Source organism: Oncorhynchus keta, chromosome 1, assembly GCF_023373465.1.
Source record: "Oncorhynchus keta strain PuntledgeMale-10-30-2019 chromosome 1, Oket_V2, whole genome shotgun sequence".
NCBI classification, from domain to species: Eukaryota; Metazoa; Chordata; class Actinopteri; order Salmoniformes; family Salmonidae; genus Oncorhynchus; species Oncorhynchus keta.
The window spans coordinates 10,259,623-10,282,122 of NC_068421.1; the positions used below are offsets into that span (position 1 = coordinate 10,259,623).

At 46.9% G+C, this 22,500-nt stretch overlaps 1 protein-coding gene across 1 annotated transcript in view; it reads left to right on the top strand.

Annotated features, from left to right (window-relative positions):
• LOC118382731 (neprilysin-like) overlaps positions 1 to 22,500 on the top strand; it is a 109,966-nt gene that overhangs the window by 87,253 nt on the left and 213 nt on the right. The window contains exons 11-23 of the mRNA XM_052496842.1: positions 1,953 to 2,059; positions 4,839 to 4,932; positions 5,072 to 5,200; positions 5,647 to 5,745; positions 11,730 to 11,807; positions 12,120 to 12,223; positions 12,371 to 12,429; positions 16,328 to 16,447; positions 16,570 to 16,703; positions 17,519 to 17,584; positions 20,174 to 20,269; positions 20,481 to 20,557; positions 21,807 to 22,500. The exon at positions 21,807 to 22,500 is cut by the window's right edge and continues 213 nt beyond it. Coding sequence (XP_052352802.1) covers positions 1,953 to 2,059; positions 4,839 to 4,932; positions 5,072 to 5,200; positions 5,647 to 5,745; positions 11,730 to 11,807; positions 12,120 to 12,223; positions 12,371 to 12,429; positions 16,328 to 16,447; positions 16,570 to 16,703; positions 17,519 to 17,584; positions 20,174 to 20,269; positions 20,481 to 20,557; positions 21,807 to 21,906 — 1,263 coding nt within the window. The 3' untranslated portion in view covers positions 21,907 to 22,500. The remainder of the gene's footprint in view (positions 1 to 1,952; positions 2,060 to 4,838; positions 4,933 to 5,071; positions 5,201 to 5,646; positions 5,746 to 11,729; positions 11,808 to 12,119; positions 12,224 to 12,370; positions 12,430 to 16,327; positions 16,448 to 16,569; positions 16,704 to 17,518; positions 17,585 to 20,173; positions 20,270 to 20,480; positions 20,558 to 21,806) is intronic.

Sequence of the window (22,500 nt, forward strand, 5' to 3'; positions counted from 1 at the left end):
CTCTCAGATGGTGATGATAAACCCTCCTCTCAGGTGATGATAAACCCCTCCTCTCAGGTGATGATAAACCCCTCCTCTCAGGTGATGATAAACCCCTCCTCTCAGGTGATGATAAACCCCTCCTCTCAGATGGTGATGATAAACCCCTCCTCTCAGGTGATGATAAACCCCTCCTCTCAGATGGTGATGATAAACCCCTCCTCTCAGGTGATGATAAACCCCTCCTCTCAGGTGATGATAAACCCCTCCTCTCAGGTGATGATAAACCCCTCCTCTCAGATGGTGATGATAAACCCCTCCTCTCAGGTGATGATAAACCCCTCCTCTCAGATGGTGATGATAAACCCCTCCTCTCAGGTGATGATAAACCCCTCCTCTCATGGTGATGATAAACCCCTCCTCTCAGGTGATGATAAACCCCTCCTCTCAGGTGATGATAAACCCCTCCTCTCAGGTGATGATAAACCCCTCCTCTCAGGTGATGATAAACCCCTCCTCTCAGATGGTGATGATAAACCCCTCCTCTCAGGTGATGATGATAAACCCCTCCTCTCAGGTGATGATGAAAACCCCTCCTCTCAGGTGATGATAAACCCCTCCTCTCAGATGGTGATGATAAACCCCTCCTCTCAGGTGATGATAAACCCCTCCTCTCAGGTGATGATAAACCCCTCCTCTCAGGTGATGATAAACCCCTCCTCTCAGGTGATGATAAACCCCTCCTCTCAGGTGATGATAAACCCCCCTCCTCTCAGGTGATGATAAACCCCTCCTCTCAGGTGATGATAAACCCTCCTCTCAGGTGATGATAAACCCCTCCTCCAGGTGATGATAAACCCCCTCTCAGGTGATGAAAACCCCTCCTCTCAGATGATGATGATAAACCCCCCCTCAGATGGTGATGATAAACCCCTCTCAGGTGATGGTGATGACAAACCCCTCCTCTCAGGTGATAAACCCCTCCTCAGATGGTGATGATAAACCCCTCCTCTCAGGTGATGATAAACCCCTCCTGGCAGGTGATGATAAACCCCTCCTGGCAGGTGATGATAAACCCCTCCTGTCAGGTGATGATAAACCCCTCCTGTCAGGTGATGATAAACCCCTCCTCTCAGGTGATGATAAACCCCTCCTGGCAGGTGATGATAAACCCCTCCTCTCAGCTAGTGATGATAAACCCCTCCTGTCAGGTGATGATAAACCCCTCCTGTCAGGTGATGATAAACCCCTCCTCTCAGGTGATGATAAACCCCTCCTCTCCCTCCTCTCAGGTGATGATAAACCCCTCCTGGCAGCTGATGATAAACCCCTCCTCTCAGTGTGATGATAAACCCCTCCTCTCAGGTGATGATGATAAACCCCTCCTCTCAGGTGATGATGATAAACCCCTCCTCTCAGGTGATGATAAACCCCTCCTCTCAGGTGATGATGATAAACCCCTCCTCTCAGGTGATGATGATAAACCCCTCCTCTCAGGTGATGATGATAAACCCCTCCTCTCAGGTGGTGATGATAAACCCCTCCTCTCAGAGTGATGATAAAACCCTCCTCTCAGGTGTGATGATAAACCCTCCTCTCAGATGTGTCAGGTGATGATAAACCCCTCCTCTCAGGTGATGATAAACCCCTCCTCTCAGGTGATGATAAACCCCTCCTCTCAGTGATGTTGATGATAAACCCCTCCTCTCAGGTGTTGATGATAAACCCCTCCTCTCAGGTGTGATGATAAACCCCTCCTCTCAGGTGTCGATGATGAAACCCCTCCTCTCAGGTGTGATGATAAACCCCTCCTCTCAGGTGTCGATGATAAACCCCTCCTCTCAGGTGTTGATGATAAACCCCTCCTCTCAGGTGTTGATGATAAACCCCTCCTCTCAGGTGTGATGATAAACCCCTCCTCTCAGGTGTCGATGATAAACCCCTCCTCTCAGGTGTTGATGATAAACCCGAAGATCATGGGGACGGTCGGCATCACTGTGCCTGACACAGAGAATGTTATTAACTACGCACCTAACTACTTCAGACGGCTCAACCCTATCCTAGCCAAGAACACTAAGAGGTGAGAACATTGACTCAACCCTATCCTCGCCAAGAACACTAAGAGGTGAGAACATTGACTCAACCCTATCCTTGCCAAGAACACTAAGAGGTGAGAACATTGACTCAACCCTGTCCAAGCCAAGAACAATATGAGGTGAGAACATTGACTCAACCCTATCCTAGCCAGGAACACTAAGAGGTGAGAACATTGACTCAACCCTATCCTAGCCAAGAGCACTAAGAGGTGAGAACATTGACTCAACCCTATCCTAGCCAATAACACTAAGAGGTGAGGACATTGACTCAACCCTATCCTAGCCACGTACACTGAGAACATTGACTCAACCCTATCCTAGCCAAGAACACTAAGAGGTGAGAACATTGACTCAACCCTATCCTAGCCAAGAGCACTAAGAGGTGAGAACATTGACTCAACCCTATCCTAGCCAAGAACACTAAGAGGTGAGAACATTGATTCAACCCTGTCCTAGCCAAGAACACTAAGAGGTGAGAACATTGACTCAACCCTATCCTAGCCAAGAACACTGAGAACATTGACTCAAACCTATCCTAGCCAAGAACAATAAGAGGTGAGAACATTGACTCAACCCTATCCTAGCCAAGAACACTGAGAACATTGACTCAACCCTATCCTAGCCAAGAACACTAAGAGGTGAGAACATTGACTCAACCCTATCCTAGCCAAGAACACTGAGAACATTGACTCAACCATATCCTAGCCAAGCACACTGAGAACATTGACTCAACCCTATCCTAGCCAAGAACACTAAGAGGTGAGAACATTGACTCAACCCTATCCTAGCCAAGAACACTAAGAGGTGAGAACATTGACTCAACCCTATCCTAGCCAAGAACACTGAGAGGTGAGAACATTGACTCAACCCTATCCTAGCCAAGAACACTAAGAGGTGAGAACATTGACTCAACCCTATCCTAGCCAAGCACACTGAGAACATTGACTCAGCCCTATCCTAGCCAAGCACACTGAGAACATTGACTCAACCCAATCCTAGCCAAGCACACTGAGAACATTGACTCAACCCTATCCTAGCCAAGTACACTGAGAACATTGACTCAACCCTATCCTAGCCAAGCACACTGAGAACATTGACCCAACCATATCCAAGTCAAGCACACAGAGAACATTGACTCAACCCTATCCTAGCCAAGTGCACTGAGAAAATTGGCTCAACTCTATCATAACCAAGTGCACTGAGAACATTGACTCAACCCTATCCTAGCCAAGCACACTGAGAACATTGACTCAACCCTATCCTAGCCAAGCACACTGAGAACATTGACTCAACCCTATTCTAGCCAAGCACACTGAGAACATTGACTCAACCCTATCCTAGCCAAGCACACTGAGAACATTGACTCAACACTATCCTAGCCAAGTACAATGAGAACATTGACTCAACCCTATCCTAGCCAAGTACACTGAGAACATTGACTCAACCCTATCCTAGCCAAGCACACTGAGAACATTGACTCAACCCAATCCTAGCCAAGCACACTGAGAACATTGACTCAACACTATCCTAGCCAAGCACACTGAGAACATTGACTCAACCCTATCCAGCCTATTGCGCCAAGCACACTGAGAACATTGACTCAACCCTATTCTAGCCAAGCACACTGAGAACATTGCCTCAACCCTATCCTAGCCAAGTACACCGAGAACATTGACTCAACCCTATCCTAGCCAAGTACACTGAGAACATTGACTCAACCCTATCCTTGCCAAGCACACTGAGAACATTGACTCAACCCTATCCTAGCCAAGTACACTGAGAACATTGACTCAACCCTATCCTAGCCAAGCACACTGAGAACATTGACTCAACCCTATCCTAGCCAAGCACACTGAGAACACTGACTCAACCCTATCCTAGCCAAGCACACTCAGATCATTGACTCAACCCCATCCTAGCCAAGCACACAGAGAACATTGACTCAACCCTATCCTAGCCAAGCACACTGAGAACACTGACTCAACCCTATCCTAGCCAAGCACACTCAGATCATTGACTCAACCCTATCCTAGCCAAGCACACCGAGAACATTGACTCAACCCTATCCTAGCCAAGTACACTGAGAACATTGACTCAACCCTATCCTAGCCAAGCACACTGAGAACATTGACTCAACCCTATCCTAGCCAAGCACACTGAGAACATTGACTCAACCCTATCCTAGCCAAGTACACTGAGAACACTGACTCAACCCTATCCTAGCCAAGCACACTGAGAACATTGACTCAACCCTATCCTAGCCAAGCACACTGAGAACATTGACTCAACCCTATCCTAGCCAAGCACACTGAGAACATTGACTCAACCCTATCCTAGCCAAGCACACTGAGAACATTGACTCAACCCTATCCTTGCCAAGCACACTGAGAACATTGACTCAACCCTATCCTAGCCAAGCACACTGAGAACATTGACTCAACCCTATCCTAGCCAAGCACACTGAGAACATTGACTCAACCCTATCCTAGCCAAGCACACTGAGAACATTGACTCAACCCTATCCTAGCCAAGCACACTGAGAACATTGACTCAACCCTATCCTAGCCAAGCACACTGAGAACATTGACTCAACCCTATCCTAGCCAAGCACACTGAGAACATTGACTCAACCCTATCCTAGCCAAGCACACTGAGAACACTGAGAAAAGCACATCATTATAAGTTATTCAAACGTTCTCATTTCTAGTGCATTGTAGATCAACTGTAGTCGCTGGTGTAGTGTTTCCATGTTGTTGTTTCCAGAGTCCTGCAGAACTACATGGTGTGGCGTTTTGTCATGAACATGGTGGTGGGTTTGAGCAGACAGTACAGGGACACCAGGAAAGCCTTCCGCAAGGTACAGACACGCCATCTCCTCGTCCTTTCACTCTCACCTCCCGCCTTTCTCTCTAGTCCGTCTTCTCTTCCTACATCTCACTATTTCTCTGGTGTGTGTGATGTCATCAGTGTGAGCCATGCCCTGCTGCCCCCTCCAGGCGCTGTACGGTGCCACGTCGGAGGCGGCGGTGTGGCGGCAGTGTGTCATCTACGTCAACAACAATATGGACAACGCTGTCGGAAGACTGTACGTAGAGGAGTCCTTCTCTGGGGAGAGCAAAGAACTGGTGAGGTTCACGAGGGGGTGGGGGGAGAGTTTGTGTCCATAAGCCTGTTCAGGTCACCCATTGGCTGACACAATAGGGTCTCATACCATTGAGTTTATGCTCACACAGATTGTGATCCAAACACATATTTTCTACGAAACGTTTTGTCAGGCCTCTGACACATACACAGCTATTTTAAGCTCATTTTAAGTTCACTCTAAAGCATTGTTTTCCTTAACACTCTGAAAGAAGAGATGCCTATCACATATTGTTCCAGAGGAACCTGGGCTGAGATCCACAATAGAGACATTATCAGTACATACTGGTCTGTTTAAAGTGTGTGTGTGTGTGTGTGTGTGTGTGTGTGTGTGTGTGTGTGTGTGTGTGTGTGTGTGTGTGTGTGTGTGTGTGTGTGTGTGTGTGTGTGTGTGTGTGTGTGTGTGTGTGTGTGTGTGTGTGTGTGTTAGATGGAAGAGATGATCTCTGTGATACGGGAGGTATTCATCAGTAACTTAGACCACCTAAGATGGATGGATGTAGAGACCAAGAAGGCTGCTGAGGAGAAGGTGAGACTCACCTGCCATTTGATATCTACCTGTTGACCTCAGACTGACCTGTTTTACCTGTCTCTGTTTTACCTGTCTCTGTCTCTGTTTTACCTGTCTCTGTTTTACCTGTCTCTGTTTTACCTGTCTCTGTCTCTGTTTTACCTGTCTCTGTCTCTGTTTTACCTGTCTCTGTTTTACCTGTCCCTGTTTTACCTGTCTCTGTTTTACCTGTCTCTGTTTTACCTGTCCCTGTTTTACCTGTCTATGTCCCTGTTTTACATGTCCATGTTTTCCTGTCCATGCTTTACCTGTCTCTGTCCCTGTTTTACCTGTCCCTGTTTTACCTGTCTATGTCCCTGTTTGACCTGTCTCTGTTTGACCTGTCTCTGTTTGACCTGTCCCTGTTTTACCTGTCCGTGTTTTACCTGTCCATGTTTTACCTGTCCACGCTTTACCTGTCTCTGTCCCTGTTTTACCTGTCCCTGTTTTACCTGTCTCTGTTTTACCTGTCTCTGTTTTACCTGTCCCTGTTTTACCTGTCTCTGTTTTACCTGTCCCTGTTTTACCTGTCTCTGTCCCTGTTTTACCTGTCCCTGTTTTACCTGTCTATGTCCCTGTTTTACCTGTCCATGCTTTACCTGTCTCTGTCCCTGTTTTACCTGTCCCTGTTTTACCTGTCTATGTCCCTGTTTTACCTGTCTCTGTTTTACCTGTCTCTGTTTTACCTGTCCCTGTTTTACCTGGCCATGTTTTACCTGTCCATGCTTTACCTGTCTCTGTCCCTGTTTTACCTGTCTCTGTTTTACCTGTCTCTGTTTTACCTGTCCATGCTTTACCTGTCTCTGTCCCTGTTTTACCTGTCTCTGTTTTACCTGTCTCTGTTTTACCTGTCTCTGTTTTACCTGTCCCTGTTTTACCTGTCTCTGTTTTACCTGTTTTACCTGTCTCTGTTTTACCTGTTTTGCCTGTCTCTGTTTTACCTGTCTCTCTCTCTGTTTTACCTGTCTATGTCCCTGTTTTACCTGTCTCTGTTTTACCTGTCTCTGTTTTACCTGTCTCTGTTTTACCTGTCTCTCTCTCTGTTTTACCTGTCTCTGTCCCTGTTTTACCTGTCTCTGTCCCTGTTGTACCTGTCCCTGTTTTACCTGTCTCTGTTTTACCTGTCTCTGTTTTACCTGTCTCTCTCTCTGTTTTACCTGTCTCTGTCCCTGTTTTACCTGTCTCTGTCCCTGTTTTACCTGTCCCTGTTTTACCTGTCTCTGTTTTACCTGTCTCTGTTTTACCTGTCTCTGTTTTACCTGTCCCTGTTTTACCTGTCTATGTCCCTGTTTTACCTGTCCATGTTTTCCCTGTCCATGCTTTACCTGTCTCTGTCCCTGTTTTACCTGTCCCTGTTTTACCTGTCTCTGTTTTACCTGTCTCTGTTTTACCTGTCCCTGTTTTACCTGTCTCTGTTTTACCTGTCCCTGTTTTACCTGTCTCTGTCCCTGTTTTACCTGTCCATGTTTTCCCTGTCCATGCTTTACCTGTCTCTGTCCCTGTTTTACCTGTCCCTGTTTTACCTGTCTCTGTTTTACCTGTCTCTGTTTTACCTGTCCCTGTTTTACCTGTCTCTGTTTTACCTGTCCCTGTTTTACCTGTCTCTGTCCCTGTTTTACCTGTCCCTGTTTTACCTGTCTCTGTTTTACCTGTCTCTGTTTTACCTGTCCCTGTTTTACCTGTCCCTGTTTTACCTGTCCCTGTTTTACCTGTCCCTGTTTTACCTGTCCCTGTTTTACCTGTCTCTGTCCCTGTTTTACCTGTCCATGTTTTCCCTGTCCATGCTTTACCTGTCTCTGTCCCTGTTTTACCTGTCCCTGTTTTACCTGTCTCTGTTTTACCTGTCTCTGTTTTACCTGTCCCTGTTTTACCTGTCTCTGTTTTACCTGTCCCTGTTTTACCTGTCTCTGTCCCTGTTTTACCTGTCCCTGTTTTACCTGTCTCTGTTTTACCTGTCTCTGTTTTACCTGTCTCTGTTTTACCTGTCCCTGTTTTACCTGTCCCTGTTTTACCTGTCTCTGTTTTACCTGTCCCTGTTTTACCTGTCTCTGTCCCTGTTTTACCTGTCCATGTTTTCCCTGTCCATGCTTTACCTGTCTCTGTCCCTGTTTTACCTGTCCCTGTTTTACCTGTCTCTGTTTTACCTGTCTCTGTCTCTGTTTTACCTGTCTCTGTCTCTGTTTTACCTGTCTCTGTTTTACCTGTCCCTGTTTTACCTGTCTCTGTTTTACCTGTCTCTGTTTTACCTGTCCCTGTTTTACCTGTCTATGTCCCTGTTTTACATGTCCATGTTTTCCCTGTCCATGCTTTACCTGTCTCTGTCCCTGTTTTACCTGTCCCTGTTTTACCTGTCTATGTCCCTGTTTGACCTGTCTCTGTTTGACCTGTCTCTGTTTGACCTGTCCCTGTTTTACCTGTCCGTGTTTTACCTGTCCATGTTTTACCTGTCCACGCTTTACCTGTCTCTGTCCCTGTTTTACCTGTCCCTGTTTTACCTGTCTCTGTTTTACCTGTCTCTGTTTTACCTGTCCCTGTTTTACCTGTCTCTGTTTTACCTGTCCCTGCTTTACCTGTCTCTGTCCCTGTTTTACCTGTCCCTGTTTTACCTGTCTATGTCCCTGTTTTACCTGTCCATGCTTTACCTGTCTCTGTCCCTGTTTTACCTGTCCCTGTTTTACCTGTCTCTGTTTTACCTGTCTCTGTCTCTGTTTTACCTGTCTCTGTCTCTGTTTGACCTGTCTCTGTTTTACCTGTCTCTGTTTTACCTGTCTCTGTTTTACCTGTCCCTGTTTTACCTGTCTCTGTTTTACCTGTCTCTGTTTTACCTGTCCCTGTTTTACCTGGCCATGTTTTACCTGTCCATGCTTTACCTGTCTCTGTCCCTGTTTTACCTGTCTCTGTTTTACCTGTCTCTGTTTTACCTGTCTCTGTTTTACCTGTCCATGCTTTACCTGTCTCTGTCCCTGTTTTACCTGTCTCTGTTTTACCTGTCTCTGTTTTACCTGTCTCTGTTTTACCTGTCCCTGTTTTACCTGTCTCTGTTTTACCTGTTTTACCTGTCTCTGTTTTACCTGTTTTGCCTGTCTCTGTTTTACCTGTCTCTCTCTCTGTTTTACCTGTCTATGTCCCTGTTTTACCTGTCTCTGTTTTACCTGTCTCTGTTTTACCTGTCTCTGTTTTACCTGTCTCTCTCTGTTTTACCTGTCTCTGTCCCTGTTTTACCTGTCTCTGTCCCTGTTGTACCTGTCCCTGTTTTACCTGTCTCTGTTTTACCTGTCTCTGTTTTACCTGTCTCTCTCTCTGTTTTACCTGTCTCTGTCCCTGTTTTACCTGTCTCTGTCCCTGTTTTACCTGTCCCTGTTTTACCTGTCCCTGTTTTACCTGTCTCTGTTTTACCTGTCTCTATTTTACCTGTCCCTGTTTTACCTGTCTATGTCCCTGTTTTACCTGTCCATGTTTTCCCTGTCCATGCTTTACCTGTCTCTGTCCCTGTTTTACCTGTCCCTGTTTTACCTGTCTCTGTTTTACCTGTCTCTGTTTTACCTGTCCCTGTTTTACCTGTCTCTGTTTTACCTGTCCCTGTTTTACCTGTCTCTGTCCCTGTTTTACCTGTCCATGTTTTCCCTGTCCATGCTTTACCTGTCTCTGTCCCTGTTTTACCTGTCCCTGTTTTACCTGTCTCTGTTTTACCTGTCTCTGTTTTACCTGTCCCTGTTTTACCTGTCTCTGTTTTACCTGTCCCTGTTTTACCTGTCTCTGTCCCTGTTTTACCTGTCCCTGTTTTACCTGTCTCTGTTTTACCTGTCTCTGTTTTACCTGTCCCTGTTTTACCTGTCCCTGTTTTACCTGTCCCTATTTTACCTGTCCCTGTTTTACCTGTCTCTGTCCCTGTTTTACCTGTCATTGTTTTCCCTGTCCATGCTTTACCTGTCTCTGTCCCTGTTTTACCTGTCCCTGTTTTACCTGTCTCTGTTTTACCTGTCTCTGTTTTACCTGTCCCTGTTTTACCTGTCTCTGTTTTACCTGTCCCTGTTTTACCTGTCTCTGTCCCTGTTTTACCTGTCCCTGTTTTACCTGTCTCTGTTTTACCTGTCTCTGTTTTACCTGTCTCTGTTTTACCTGTCCCTGTTTTACCTGTCCCTGTTTTACCTGTCCCTGTTTTACCTGTCCCTGTTTTACCTGTCTCTGTTTTACCTGTCCCTGTTTTACCTGTCTCTGTCCCTGTTTTACCTGTCCATGTTTTCCCTGTCCATGCTTTACCTGTCTCTGTCCCTGTTTTACCTGTCCCTGTTTTACCTGTCTCTGTTTTACCTGTCTCTGTTTTACCTGTCCCTGTTTTACCTGTCTCTGTTTTACCTGTCCCTGTTTTACCTGTCTCTGTTTTACCTGTCCCTGTTTTACCTGTCCCTGTTTTACCTGTCCCTGTTTTATTTATTTTTAATTTTTTTTAATTTTTTATATGCCATTTAGCAGTCGCTTTTATCCAAAGCGACTTACAGTCATGTGTGCATACATTCTACGTATGGGTGGTCCCGGGAATCGAACCCACTACCCTGGCGTTTCAAATTCCTTGTACGGCACAATTTTCTTGTATTGAATTTTTTTTGGACAGATAGCCAGGGACACTCCAACACACAGACATAATTTACAAACGAAGCATTTGTGTTTCCGCCAGATCAGAGGCAGTAGGGATGACCAGGGATGTTCTCTGTTTAGTGAGACCTCCAGATCAGAGGCAGTAGGGATGACCAGGGATGTTCTCTGTTTAGTGAGACCTCCAGATCAAAGGCAGTAGGGATGGACCAGGGATGTTCTCTGTTTAGTGAGTCCTCCAGATCAGAGGCAGTAGGGATGACCAGGGATGTTCTCTGTTTAGTGAGTCCTCCAGATCAGAGGCTAGTAGGGATGACCAGGGATGTTCTCTGTTTAGTGAGACCTCCAGATCAGAGGCAGTAGGGATGACCAGGGATGTTCTCTGTTTAGTGAGACCTCCAGATCAGAGGCAGTAGGGATGACCAGGGATGTTCTCTGTTTAGTGAGACCTCCAGATCAAAGGCAGTAGGGATGACCAGGGATGTTCTCTGTTTAGTGAGACCTCCAGATCAGAGGCAGTAGGGATAACCAGGGATGTTCTCTGTTTAGTGAGTCCTCCAGATCAGAGGCAGTAGGGATGAACAGGGATGTTCTCTGTTTAGTGAGTCCTCCAGATCAGAGGCAGTTAGGGATGGACCAGGGATGTTCTCTGTTTAGTGAGACCTCCAGATCAGAGGCAGTAGGGATGACCAGGGATGTTCTCTGTTTAGTGAGACCTCCAGATCAGAGGCAGTAGGGATGGACCAGGGATGTTCTCTGTTTAGTGAGACCTCCAGATCAGAGGCAGTAGGGATGGACCAGGGATGTTCTCTGTTTAGTGAGACCTCCAGATCAGAGGCAGTAGGGATGACCAGGGATGTTCTCTGTTTAGTGAGACCTCCAGATCAGAGGCAGTAGGGATGGACCAGGGATGTTCTCTGTTTAGTGAGACCTCCAGATCAGAGGCAGTAGGGATGGACCAGGGATGTTCTCTGTTTAGTGAGTCCTCCAGATCAGAGGCAGTAGGGATGGACCAGGGATGTTCTCTGTTTAGTGAGACCTCCAGATCAGAGGCAGTAGGGATGGACCAGGGATGTTCTCTGTTTAGTGAGACCTCCAGATCAGAGGCAGTAGGGATGACCAGGGATGTTCTCTTAATAAGTGTGTGAATTAGACCATTTTCTTGTCAAAATGTAACAAGTACTTTTTGGTGTCAGGGAAAATGTATGGAGTAAAAAGTACAATATTTTCTTTAGGAATGTAGTGATGTAAAAGTTAAAGTTGTCAAAAAATATAAATAGGAAAGTAAAGTACAGATATCCCAAAGTATTTTTTACTTAAGTACTTTACACCACTTGTTACTCCCCTCAAACTCTTCGAATGTTCTGTAGGCACAAGCTATCCGTGAGCGGATTGGCTACTCCGACAACATCAAGAATGACACCTACCTGAACAACGAGTATAGAAATGTGAGTGTTGAAAGGTGAAGGAACATAATCATGCATTTCGTCAGTTTTCGTGATACACTGGACACAGGGTTCAAACTATCATACCTGATATCTGCCATTGACACTGTGTGTGTGTGTGTGTGTGTGTGTGTGTGTGTGTGTGTGTGTGTGTGTGTGTGTGTGTGTGTGTGTGTGTGTGTGTGTGTGTGTGTGTGTGTGTGTGTGTGTGTGTGTGTGTGTGTGTGTGTGTGTGTGTGTGTGTGTGTGTGTGTGTGTGTGTGTGTGTGTGTGTGTGTGTGTGTGTGTGTGTGTGTGTGTGTGTGTGTGTGTTAGTTGAGCTACAGTGCAGAGGAGTACTTTGAGAACATCCTCCAGAACCTGGACTACGTACAGAAGAAACGTCTGAGGAAGCTACGGGTCAAAGTTAACAAAGAAGAGTAAGATCCTCCCTTTCCAAAACCCATTGTCCGCTCTGGCTAAAATAGCAGCCACAGCACTAATATTACAGTAGTGATTAACCTCTGATTAATTATGAACTCCTCTATTCAATATTGTTGTGGAACGTCTTTGTGCCTCATCCCTAGATGGGTAACAGGAGCAGCCGTAGTCAACGCCTTCTACTCCTCAAGCAAGAACCAAATAGGTAACAGTCACCTCTACTGTAACCTTCAATCACCTCTACTGTAACCTTCAATCACCTCTACTGTAACCTTCAATCACCTCTACTGTAACCTTCAATCACCTCTACTGTAACCTTCAATCACCTCTACTGTAACCTTCAATCACCTCTACTGTAACCTTCAATCACCTCTACTGTAACCTTCAATCACCTCTACTGTAACCTTCAATCACCTCTACTGTAACCTTCAATCACCTCTACTGTAACCTTCAATCACCTCTACTGTAACCTTCAATCACCTCTACTGTATCCTTCAATCACCTCTACTGTATCCTTCAATCACCTCTACTGTAACCTTCAATCACCTCTACTGTAACCTTCAATCACCTCTACTGTAACCTTCAATCACCTCTACTGTAACCTTCAATCACCTCTACTGTAACCTTCAATCACCTCTACTGTAACCTTCAATCACCTCTACTGTAACCTTCAATCACCTCGACTGTAACCTCTACACTCTCCTCCAATCACCTCTACAGTCTCCTCCAATCACCTCTACTGTCACCTCTACAGTCTCCTCCAATCACCTACAGTCTCCTCCAATCACCTACAGTCTCCTTCAATCACCTCTACTGTCACCTCTACACTCTCCTCCAATCACCTCTACTGTCACCTCTACAGTCTCCTCCAATCACCTCTACTGTCACCTCTACAGTCTCCTCTAATCACCTACAGTCTCCTCCAATCACCTCTACTGACACCTTTACTGTCACCTCTACAGTCTCCTCCCATCACCTCTACTGTCGTCTCTACTGTCACCTCCAATCTCCTCTACTGTCATCTCCAATCACCTCTACTGTCACCTTCAATCACCTCTACTGTCACCTCTGCAGTCTCCTCCAATCACCTCTACTGTCACCTCTACAGTCTCCTCCTATCACCTCTACTGTCGTCTCTACTGTCACCTCCAATCTCCTCTACTGTCATCTCCAATCACCTCTACTGTCACCTTCAATCACCTCTACTGTCACCTTCAATCACCTCTACTGTCATCTCTTCTGTCACCTCTCCTGTCATCTCTTCTGTCACCTCCAATCATCTCTACTGTCAACTCCAATCTCCTCTACCGTCATCTCTTTTGTCATCTCCCATCATCTCTACTGTCACCTCCCATCACCTCTACTGTAACCTCCAATCATCTCTACTGTCACCTCTACTGTCACCTCCAATCATCTCTACTGTCACCTGTACTGTAACCTCCAATCATCTCTACTTTAACCTGTACTGTCACCTCCAATCATCTCTACTGTCACCTGTACTGTAACCTCCAATCATCTCTACTGTCACCTGTACTGTCACCTCCAATCATCTCTACTGTCACCTCTACTGTCACCTCCAATCATCTCTACTGTCACCTGTACTGTAACCTCCAATCATCTCTACTGTAACCTCCAATGATCTCTACTGTCACCTGTACTGTCACCTCCAATCATCTCTACTGTCACCTCCAATCATCTCTTCTGTCACCTCCAATCATCTCTACTGTCACCCGTACTGTAATCTCCAATCATCTCTACTGTCACCTGTACTGTAACCTCCAATCATCTCTACTGTCACCTGTACTGTCACCTCCAATCATCTCTACTGTGACCTCCCATCATCTCTACTGTCACCTGTACTGTCACCTCCAATCATCTCTACTGTAACCTCCAATCATCTCTTCTGTCACCTCCAATCATCTCTACTGTCACCCGTACTGTAACCTCCAATCATCTCTACTGTCACCTGTACTGTAACCTCCAATCATCTCTACTGTCACCTGTACTGTCACATCCAATCATCTCTACTGTGACCTCCCATCATCTCTACTGTCACCTGTACTGTCACCTCCAATCATCTCTACTGTAACCTCCAATCATCTCTACTGTCACCTCCAATCATCTCTACTGTCACCTGTACTGTCACCTCCAATCACCTGTACTGTCACCTCCAATCATCTCTACTGTCACCTGTACTGTAACCTCCAATCATCTCTACTGTGACCTCCCATCATCTCTACTGTCACCTGTACTGTCACCTCCAATCATCTCTACTGTCACCTCCAATCATCTCTACTGTAACCTCCAATCATCTCTTCTGTCACCTCCAATCATCTCTACTGTCACCCGTACTGTAACCTGCAATCATCTCTACTGTCACCTGTACTGTAACCTCCAATCATCTCTACTGTCACCTGTACTGTCACCTCCAATCATCTCTACTGTGACCTCCCATCATCTCTACTGTCACCTGTACTGTCACCTCCAATCATCTCTACTGTAACCTCCAATCATCTCTACTGTCACCTCCAATCATCTCTACTGTCACCTGTACTGTCACCTCCAATCACCTGTACTGTCACCTCCAATCATCTCTACTGTCACCTGTACTGTAACCTCCAATCATCTCTACTGTCACCTGTACTGTCACCTCCAATCATCTCTACTGTAACCTCCAATCATCTCTACTGTCACCTCCAATCATCTCTACTGTCACCTGTACTGTAACCTCCAATCACCTGTACTGTCACCTCCAATCATCTCTACTGTCACCTGTACTGTCACCTCCAATCATCTCTACTGTCACCTGTACTGTCACCTCCAATCACCTGTACTGTCACCTCCAATCATCTCTACTGTCACCTCCAATCATCTCTACTGTCACCTCCAATCATCTCTACTGTCACCTCCAATCATCTCTACTGTAACCTCCAATCACCTCTACTGTAACCTCCAATCATCTCTACTGTCACCTGTACTGTCACCTCCAATCATCTCTACTGTCACCTCCAATCATCTCTACTGTCACCTCCAATCATCTCTGCTGTCACCTCTACTGTCACCTCCAATCATCTCTACGGTCACCTCCAATCATCTCTACTGTCACCCTTACTGTAACCTCCAATCATCTCTACTGTCACCTCCAATCATCTCTACTGTCACCTGTACTGTAACCTCCAATCACCTGTACTGTCACCTCCAATCATCTCTACGGTCACCTGTACTGTCACCTCCAATCATCTCTACTGTCACCTGTACTGTCACCTCCAATCATCTCTACTGTCACCTCCAATCATCTCTACTGTAACCCTTACTGTAACCTCCAATCATCTCTACTGTCACCTGTACTGTCACCTCCAATCATCTCTACTGTCACTTCCAATCATCTCTACTGTCACCTGTACTGTTCCCTCCAATCATCTCTACTGTCACCTGTACTGTAACCTCCAATCATCTCTACTGTCACCTGTACTGTAACCTCCAATCATCTCTACTGTCACCTCCAATCATCTCTACTGTCACCTGTACTGTAACCTCCAATCATCTCTACTGTCACCTGTACTGTAACCTCCAATCATCTCTACTGTCACCTGTACTGTAACCTCCAATCATCTCTACTGTCACCTCCAATCATCTCTACTGTCACCTGTACTGTAACCTCCAATCATCTCTACTGTCACCTCCAATCATCTCTACTGTAACCTCCAATCATCTCTACTGTCACCTGTACTGTCACCTCCAATCATCTCTACTGTCACCTCCAATCATCTCTACTGTCACCTGTACTGTTCCCTCCAATCATCTCTACTGTCACCTGTACTGTAACCTCCAATCATCTCTACTGTCACCTGTACTGTCACCTCCAATCACCTCTACTGTCACCTGTACTGTTCCCTCCAATCATCTCTACTGTCACCTCCAATCATCTCTACTGTCACCTCTACTGTTCCCTCCAATCATCTCTACTGTCTTCTCCCATCAATTCTACTGTCTTCTCCCATCAATTCTACTGTCTTCTCCCATCACCTCTACTGTCTTCTCCCTTCACTCTGAAGGTGAAAGATGTGAGATCCTTTCTTCATCCTCTTCCTCCTCCTCCTCAGTGTTCCCAGCTGGGATCCTCCAGCCTCCGTTCTTCAGTAAGGGCCAGACCAAGTCTCTGAACTTTGGCGGTATCGGCATGGTGATCGGACATGAGATCACACACGGGTTTGATGACAACGGTAAGACACTCTGCACATGGAATTACCTTTGTTAGAATGGACAGTCCAATTCAAAGTGTCGTTTCATGACATGTGGACTAGCTGGTCAGCTGTCCGTAACAGTTTGTTTGTCCGGTTGCCAGGGCGTAACTACGATAAAGATGGTGACCTGAAGGACTGGTGGACGCCAAGCTCCACCCAGAACTTTGTGAATCTGTCCAAGTGCATTGTGGACCAGTATGGAAGCTTCTCCTGGGACCTGGCCAAAGGGCTGAATGTATGTTTTACCCTCCCCTCCCCTCGCCTCCACTCCCCTCCATCCCTCCCCTCACCTCACCTGCCCTCCTCTTGCCTCGCCTCCCCTCCATCCCTCCCCTCACCTCACCTCCTCCTCCATCCCCTCGCCTCCCCCACTCCATCCCTCCCCTCCTCGCCCGCCTCGCCTCCCCTCCATCCCTCCCCTCCCCTCACCTCACCTCCCTCCCCTCGCCTCGCCTCCCCTCCATCCCCTCCCCTCACCTCACCTCTCCTCCCCTCCATCCTCGCCCCTCCACCCACTCCATCCCTCCCTCCCTCCCCTCACCTCACCTGCCCTCCCCTCCCCTCCCCTCCTCCCCTCGCCTCGCCTCCCCTACATCCCTCACCTCACCTCTCTCTCCCTCCATCCTCGCCTCCCCCCACTCCATCCCTCACCTCCTCCTCCCCTCGCCTCGCCCCGCCTCCTCCCCTCCCCTCACCTCACCTCTCCTCCCCTCCATCCCTCGCCTCCCCCACTCCATCCCTCCCCTCCACCCCTCACCTCACCTCTCCTCCCTCCATCCCTCACCTCACCTCCACTCCCCCCATTCCTTTCCTCTCCTCCCCTTCTCTCCTTTCTTTTCCAGTAAATGAGTGCAGGGATCACATTTATACCACTCTGTTTCTTCACGTATGCTCATCTCCTGTCCTCCCCTGACTTGTTGCCGTGAACAATAGCATTTTGTTTTATGCTCATTTACCCGCAGCATGGAAAATGGTTTCCCTGGGATGGAAAACTGCTGAAATACTCAATTACAGGCCGTATTCATCTGTCTTTTTGTTTTCTGTAAGCAGCTCAATGGGAATAACACTCTGGGCGAGAACATCGCAGACAATGGAGGCATCCGTCAGTCCTACCAGGTACGAATGCCCACTGTAGAAAGACACATTTTCCAGCTTAAAAAAAGATGCACCCACATTATGAAGACAGAGTCCTTTAACCCAGGCAAGAAATGGATTCCAGTAATCTGTTACACCATTTTCTCTATTGCTCCCTCGCATCTACATTGCTTTAGCATTTGATGATTAGCTATATACGTCTGAGTGACATGTTGTGAGATGAAATGAGATCGGAAGGACTTGTGGGTAATTGCCATCTGCCAGTAATATTACTAATTACTCCTCCTGCCAGCTCTCTGATGGAACCATTAGATATGCTCTCGGAGCATGGTGAACCATTACACATGCTATCTGAGCATGGTGAACCATTAGACATGCTCTCGGAGCATGGTGAACCATTAGACATGCTCTCGGGGCATGGTGAACCATTAGACATGCTCTCGGGGCATGGTGAACCATTAGACATGCTCTCGGGGCATGGTGAACCATTAGACATGCTCTCGGAGCATGGTAAACCATTAGACATGCTCTCGGAGCATGGTGAACCATTAGACATGCTCTCGGAGCATGGTGAACCATTAGACATGCGCTCGGAGCATGGTGAACCGTTAGACATGCTCTCGGAGCATGGTAAACCATTAGACATGCTCTCGGAGCATGGTGAACCATTAGACATGCTCTCGGAGCATGGTGAACCATTAGACATGCTCTCGGAGCATGGTGAACCATTAGACATGCTCTCGGAGCATGGTGAACCATTAGACATGCTCTCGGAGCATGGTGAACCATTAGACATGCGCTCGGAGCATGGTGAACCATTAGACATGCTCTCGGAGCATGGTGAACCATTAGACATGCTCTCGGAGCATGGTGAACCATTAGACATGCTCTCGGAGCATGGTGAACCATTAGACATGCTCTCGGAGCATGGTGAACCATTAGACATGCTCTCGGAGCATGGTGAACCATTAGACATGCTCTCGGGGCATGGTGAACCATTAGACATGCTCTCGGGGCATGGTGAACCATTAGACATGCTCTCGGAGCATGGTGAACCATTAGACATGCTCTCGGAGCATGGTGTGAGTAATGAGCAATGTGATTGGCCAACCAGGCGTCTCGGGTTAGTGTCCAGAGGGAAGTGATGACGGAGGAATGGAGAACACTTCTTCACTGATTCTGAGAGCCCTTTGTTTACTTTATACGTTTTCTAAGAAGGTAGGAGAGTCTGAGATCATCTGATGTGATTGGTGTGAAATCAAGTACCTATCGATCTATTGTCAAGTATTAAAGACTGGTGTTGTAATGATTTCAGGCCAGAGAGGTTTGAAGTGGTGTTGTAATGATTTCAGGCCAGTGAGGTTTGAAGTGGTGTTGTAATGATTTCAGGCCAGAGAGGTTTGAAGTGGTGTTGTAATGATTTCAGGCCAGTGAGGTTTGAAGTGGTGTTGTAATGATTTCAGGCCAGTGAGGTTTGAAGTGGTGTTGTAATGATTTCAGGCCAGTGAGGTTTGAAGTGGTGTTGTGATGATTTCAGGCCAGTGAGGTTTGAAGTGGTGTTGTAATGATTTCAGGCCAGTGAGGTTTGAAGTGGTGTTGTGATGATTTCAGGCCAGAGAGGTTTGAAGTGGTGTTGTGATGATTTCAGGCCAGTGAGGTTTGAAGTGGTGTTGTGATGATTTCAGGCCAGAGAGGTTTGAAGTGGTGTTGTGATGATTTCAGGCCAGTGAGGTTTGAAGTGGTGTTGTAATGATTTCAGGCCAGTGAGGTTTGAAGTGGTGTTGTAATGATTTCAGGCCAGTGAGGTTTGAAGTGGTGTTGTAATGATTTCAGGCCAGTGAGGTTTGAAGTGGTGTTGTAATGATTTCAGGCCAGTGAGGTTTGAAGTGGTGTTGTAATGATTTCAGGCCAGTGAGGTTTGAAGTGGTGTTGTGATGATTTCAGGCCAGTGAGGTTTGAAGTGGTGTTGTAATGATTTCAGGCCAGTGAGGTTTGAAGTGGTGTTGTAATGATTTCAGGCCAGTGAGGTTTGAAGTGGTGTTGTGATGATTTCAGGCCAGTGAGGTTTGAAGTGGTGTTGTAATGATTTCAGGCCAGTGAGGTTTGAAGTGGTGTTGTAATGATTTCAGGCCAGTGAGGTTTGAAGTGGTGTTGTGATGATTTCAGGCCAGAGAGGTTTGAAGTGGTGTTGTGATGATTTCAGGCCAGTGAGGTTTGAAGTGGTGTTGTGATGATTTCAGGCCAGTGAGGTTTGAAGTGGTGTTGTGATGATTTCAGGCCAGAGAGATTTGAAGTGGTGTTGTGATGATTTCAGGCCAGTGAGGTTTGAAATGGTGTTGTGATGATTTTAGGCCAGTGAGGTTTGAAGTGGTGTTGTGATGATTTCAGGCCAGTGAGGTTTGAAGTGGTGTTGTGATGATTTCAGGCCAGTGAGGTTTGAAATGGTGTTGTGATGATTTTAGGCCAGTGAGGTTTGAAGTGGTGTTGTGATGATTTCAGGCCAGAGAGGTTTGAAGTGGTGTTGTGATGATTTCAGGCCAGTGAGGTTTGAAGTGGTGTTGTGATGATTTCAGGCCAGAGAGATTTGAAGTGGTGTTGTGATGATTTCAGGCATACCTGAACTATGTGGAGAAGAATGGGAATGAGCCTCTCCTGCCTGGAATAAACCTCAACCATCAACAACTCTTCTTTGTCAACTTCGCCCAGGTCAGACTGGATGAATGGATGGGTGAATGAATGGATGGATGGATGGATGGGATGGGTGGGTGGATGAATGCATTGGTGGGTGAATTAATGGATTGGTGGATGAATGGATGGGTGGATGAATGGGTGGGTGAATGATTGAATGGATGGTTGGTTGGAAGAATGGATGGGTGGATGTCACAGCCTATCTCACTCCCATCTCTTCCTCCTCCAGGTGTGGTGTGGAACACATCGACCAGAACAAGCTGTCAACTCCATCAAAGTAGATGTACACAGTCCAGGGAAGTTCAGGTACGATCTCTCACCCCTCATTCCATTCCTCTCCTGTATCAATCAATGCCACTTCCTCTTCCCCTCACCCCATCTCTGTCCATATTAACTCAGGGCCACTTCCTCTTCCCCTCACCCCATCTCTGTCCATATTAACTCAGGGCCACTTCCTCTTCCCCTCACTCCATCTCTGTCCATATTAACTCAGGGCCACTTCCTCTTCCCCTCACCCCATCTCTGTCCATATTAACTCAGGGCCACTTCCTCTTCCCCTCACTCCATCTCTGTCCATATTAACTCAGGGCCACTTCCTCTTCCCCTCACCCCATCTCTGTCCATATTAACTCAGGGCCACTTCCTCTTCCCCTCACCCCATCTCTGTCCATATTAACTCAGGGCCACTTCCTCTTCCCCTCACTCCATCTCTGTCCATATTAACTCAGGGCCACTTCCTCTTCCCCTCACCCCATCTCTGTCCATATTAACCCAGGGCCACTTCCTCTTCCCCTCACCCCATCTCTGTCCATATTAACCCAGGGCCACTTCCTCTTCCCCTCACCCCATCTCTGTCCATATTAACTCAGGGCCACTTCCTCTTCCCCTCACTCCATCTCTGTCCATATTAACCCAGGGCCACTTCCTCTTCCCCTCACCCCATCTCTGTCCATATTAACTCAGGGCCACTTCCTCTTCCCCTCACTCCATCTCTGTCCATATTAACTCAGGGCCACTTCCTCTTCCCCTCACTCCATCTCTGTCCATATTAACTCAGGGCCACTTCCTCTTCCCCTCACTCCATCTCTGTCCATATTAACTCAGGGCCACTTCCTCTTCCCCTCACTCCATCTCTGTCCATATTAACTCAGGGCCACTTCCTCTTCCCCTCACCCCATCTCTGTCCATATTAACTCAGGGCCACTTCCTCTTCCCCTCACCCCATCTCTGTCCATATTAACCCAGGGCCACTTCCTCTTCCCCTCACCCCATCTCTGTCCATATTAACTCAGGGCCACTTCCTCTTCCCCTCACCCCATCTCTGTCCATATTAACTCAGGGCCACTTCCTCTTCCCCTCACTCCATCTCTGTCCATATTAACTCAGGGCCACTTCCTCTTCCCCTCACCCCACCTCTGTCTATATTAATGGTTTGTGTTCCTCAGTGTCTCTGGTTTTCCTTATTTCATTTTAATGAGTGTCGGATTTAGACCTGGGACACCAGTTGTGGTGATTGCCTCGTCGTTCTTGCCAATAATGACCTTTTCCTGTTCAGGGTTCTGGGGTCCCTCCAGAACTTCCCAGAGTTTGCCAAGGCCTTCAACTGTCCCAAGAACAGCTACATGGTGCCTGACAAGACTTGTCAAGTCTGGTGATACTGTAGTCCTGACACTAGCCTTGCCCTGAGGCTGGTGGAGGGTGAGAGTTGGGCTTGTGTCCTCTTCCCCCTCATCACCTCATTTCCCACCTGACTGTTAGAGCACTATTCTGGGACATAGTCGATGTTCCCCAGTTCACTGCTACACCGATCGTACAGAACAACCAGCTTCAAGGGACTACAGAGGGCTGTTCATATCCAGCTCACAGGCTCTTCACCGGATCACCCAGGTCACCTCTTTCCACTGAATACAGTCACGCCAATCACAATATATATATATATATTTTTTTTGGGGGGGGGGTGGAATTGAAAATGTACTTTTCAATTAAATTTCTCCCTTTGCATTTCAATCAGAATTCTTATTTTTTGACAGACAGACAGACAGACAGACAGACAGACAGACAGACAGACAGACAGACATTTGAACCACGTCCATTATTCTAAACTGTCACTTTGTTTGTCCAAAATGTTATTTGTTTTACACGATATATAAACCAAAATGGTGTGGTCCTTCTGTAGCTCAGTTGGTAGAGCATGGCGCTTGTAACGCCAGGGTAGTGGGTTCGATCCCCGGGACCACCCATACGTAGAA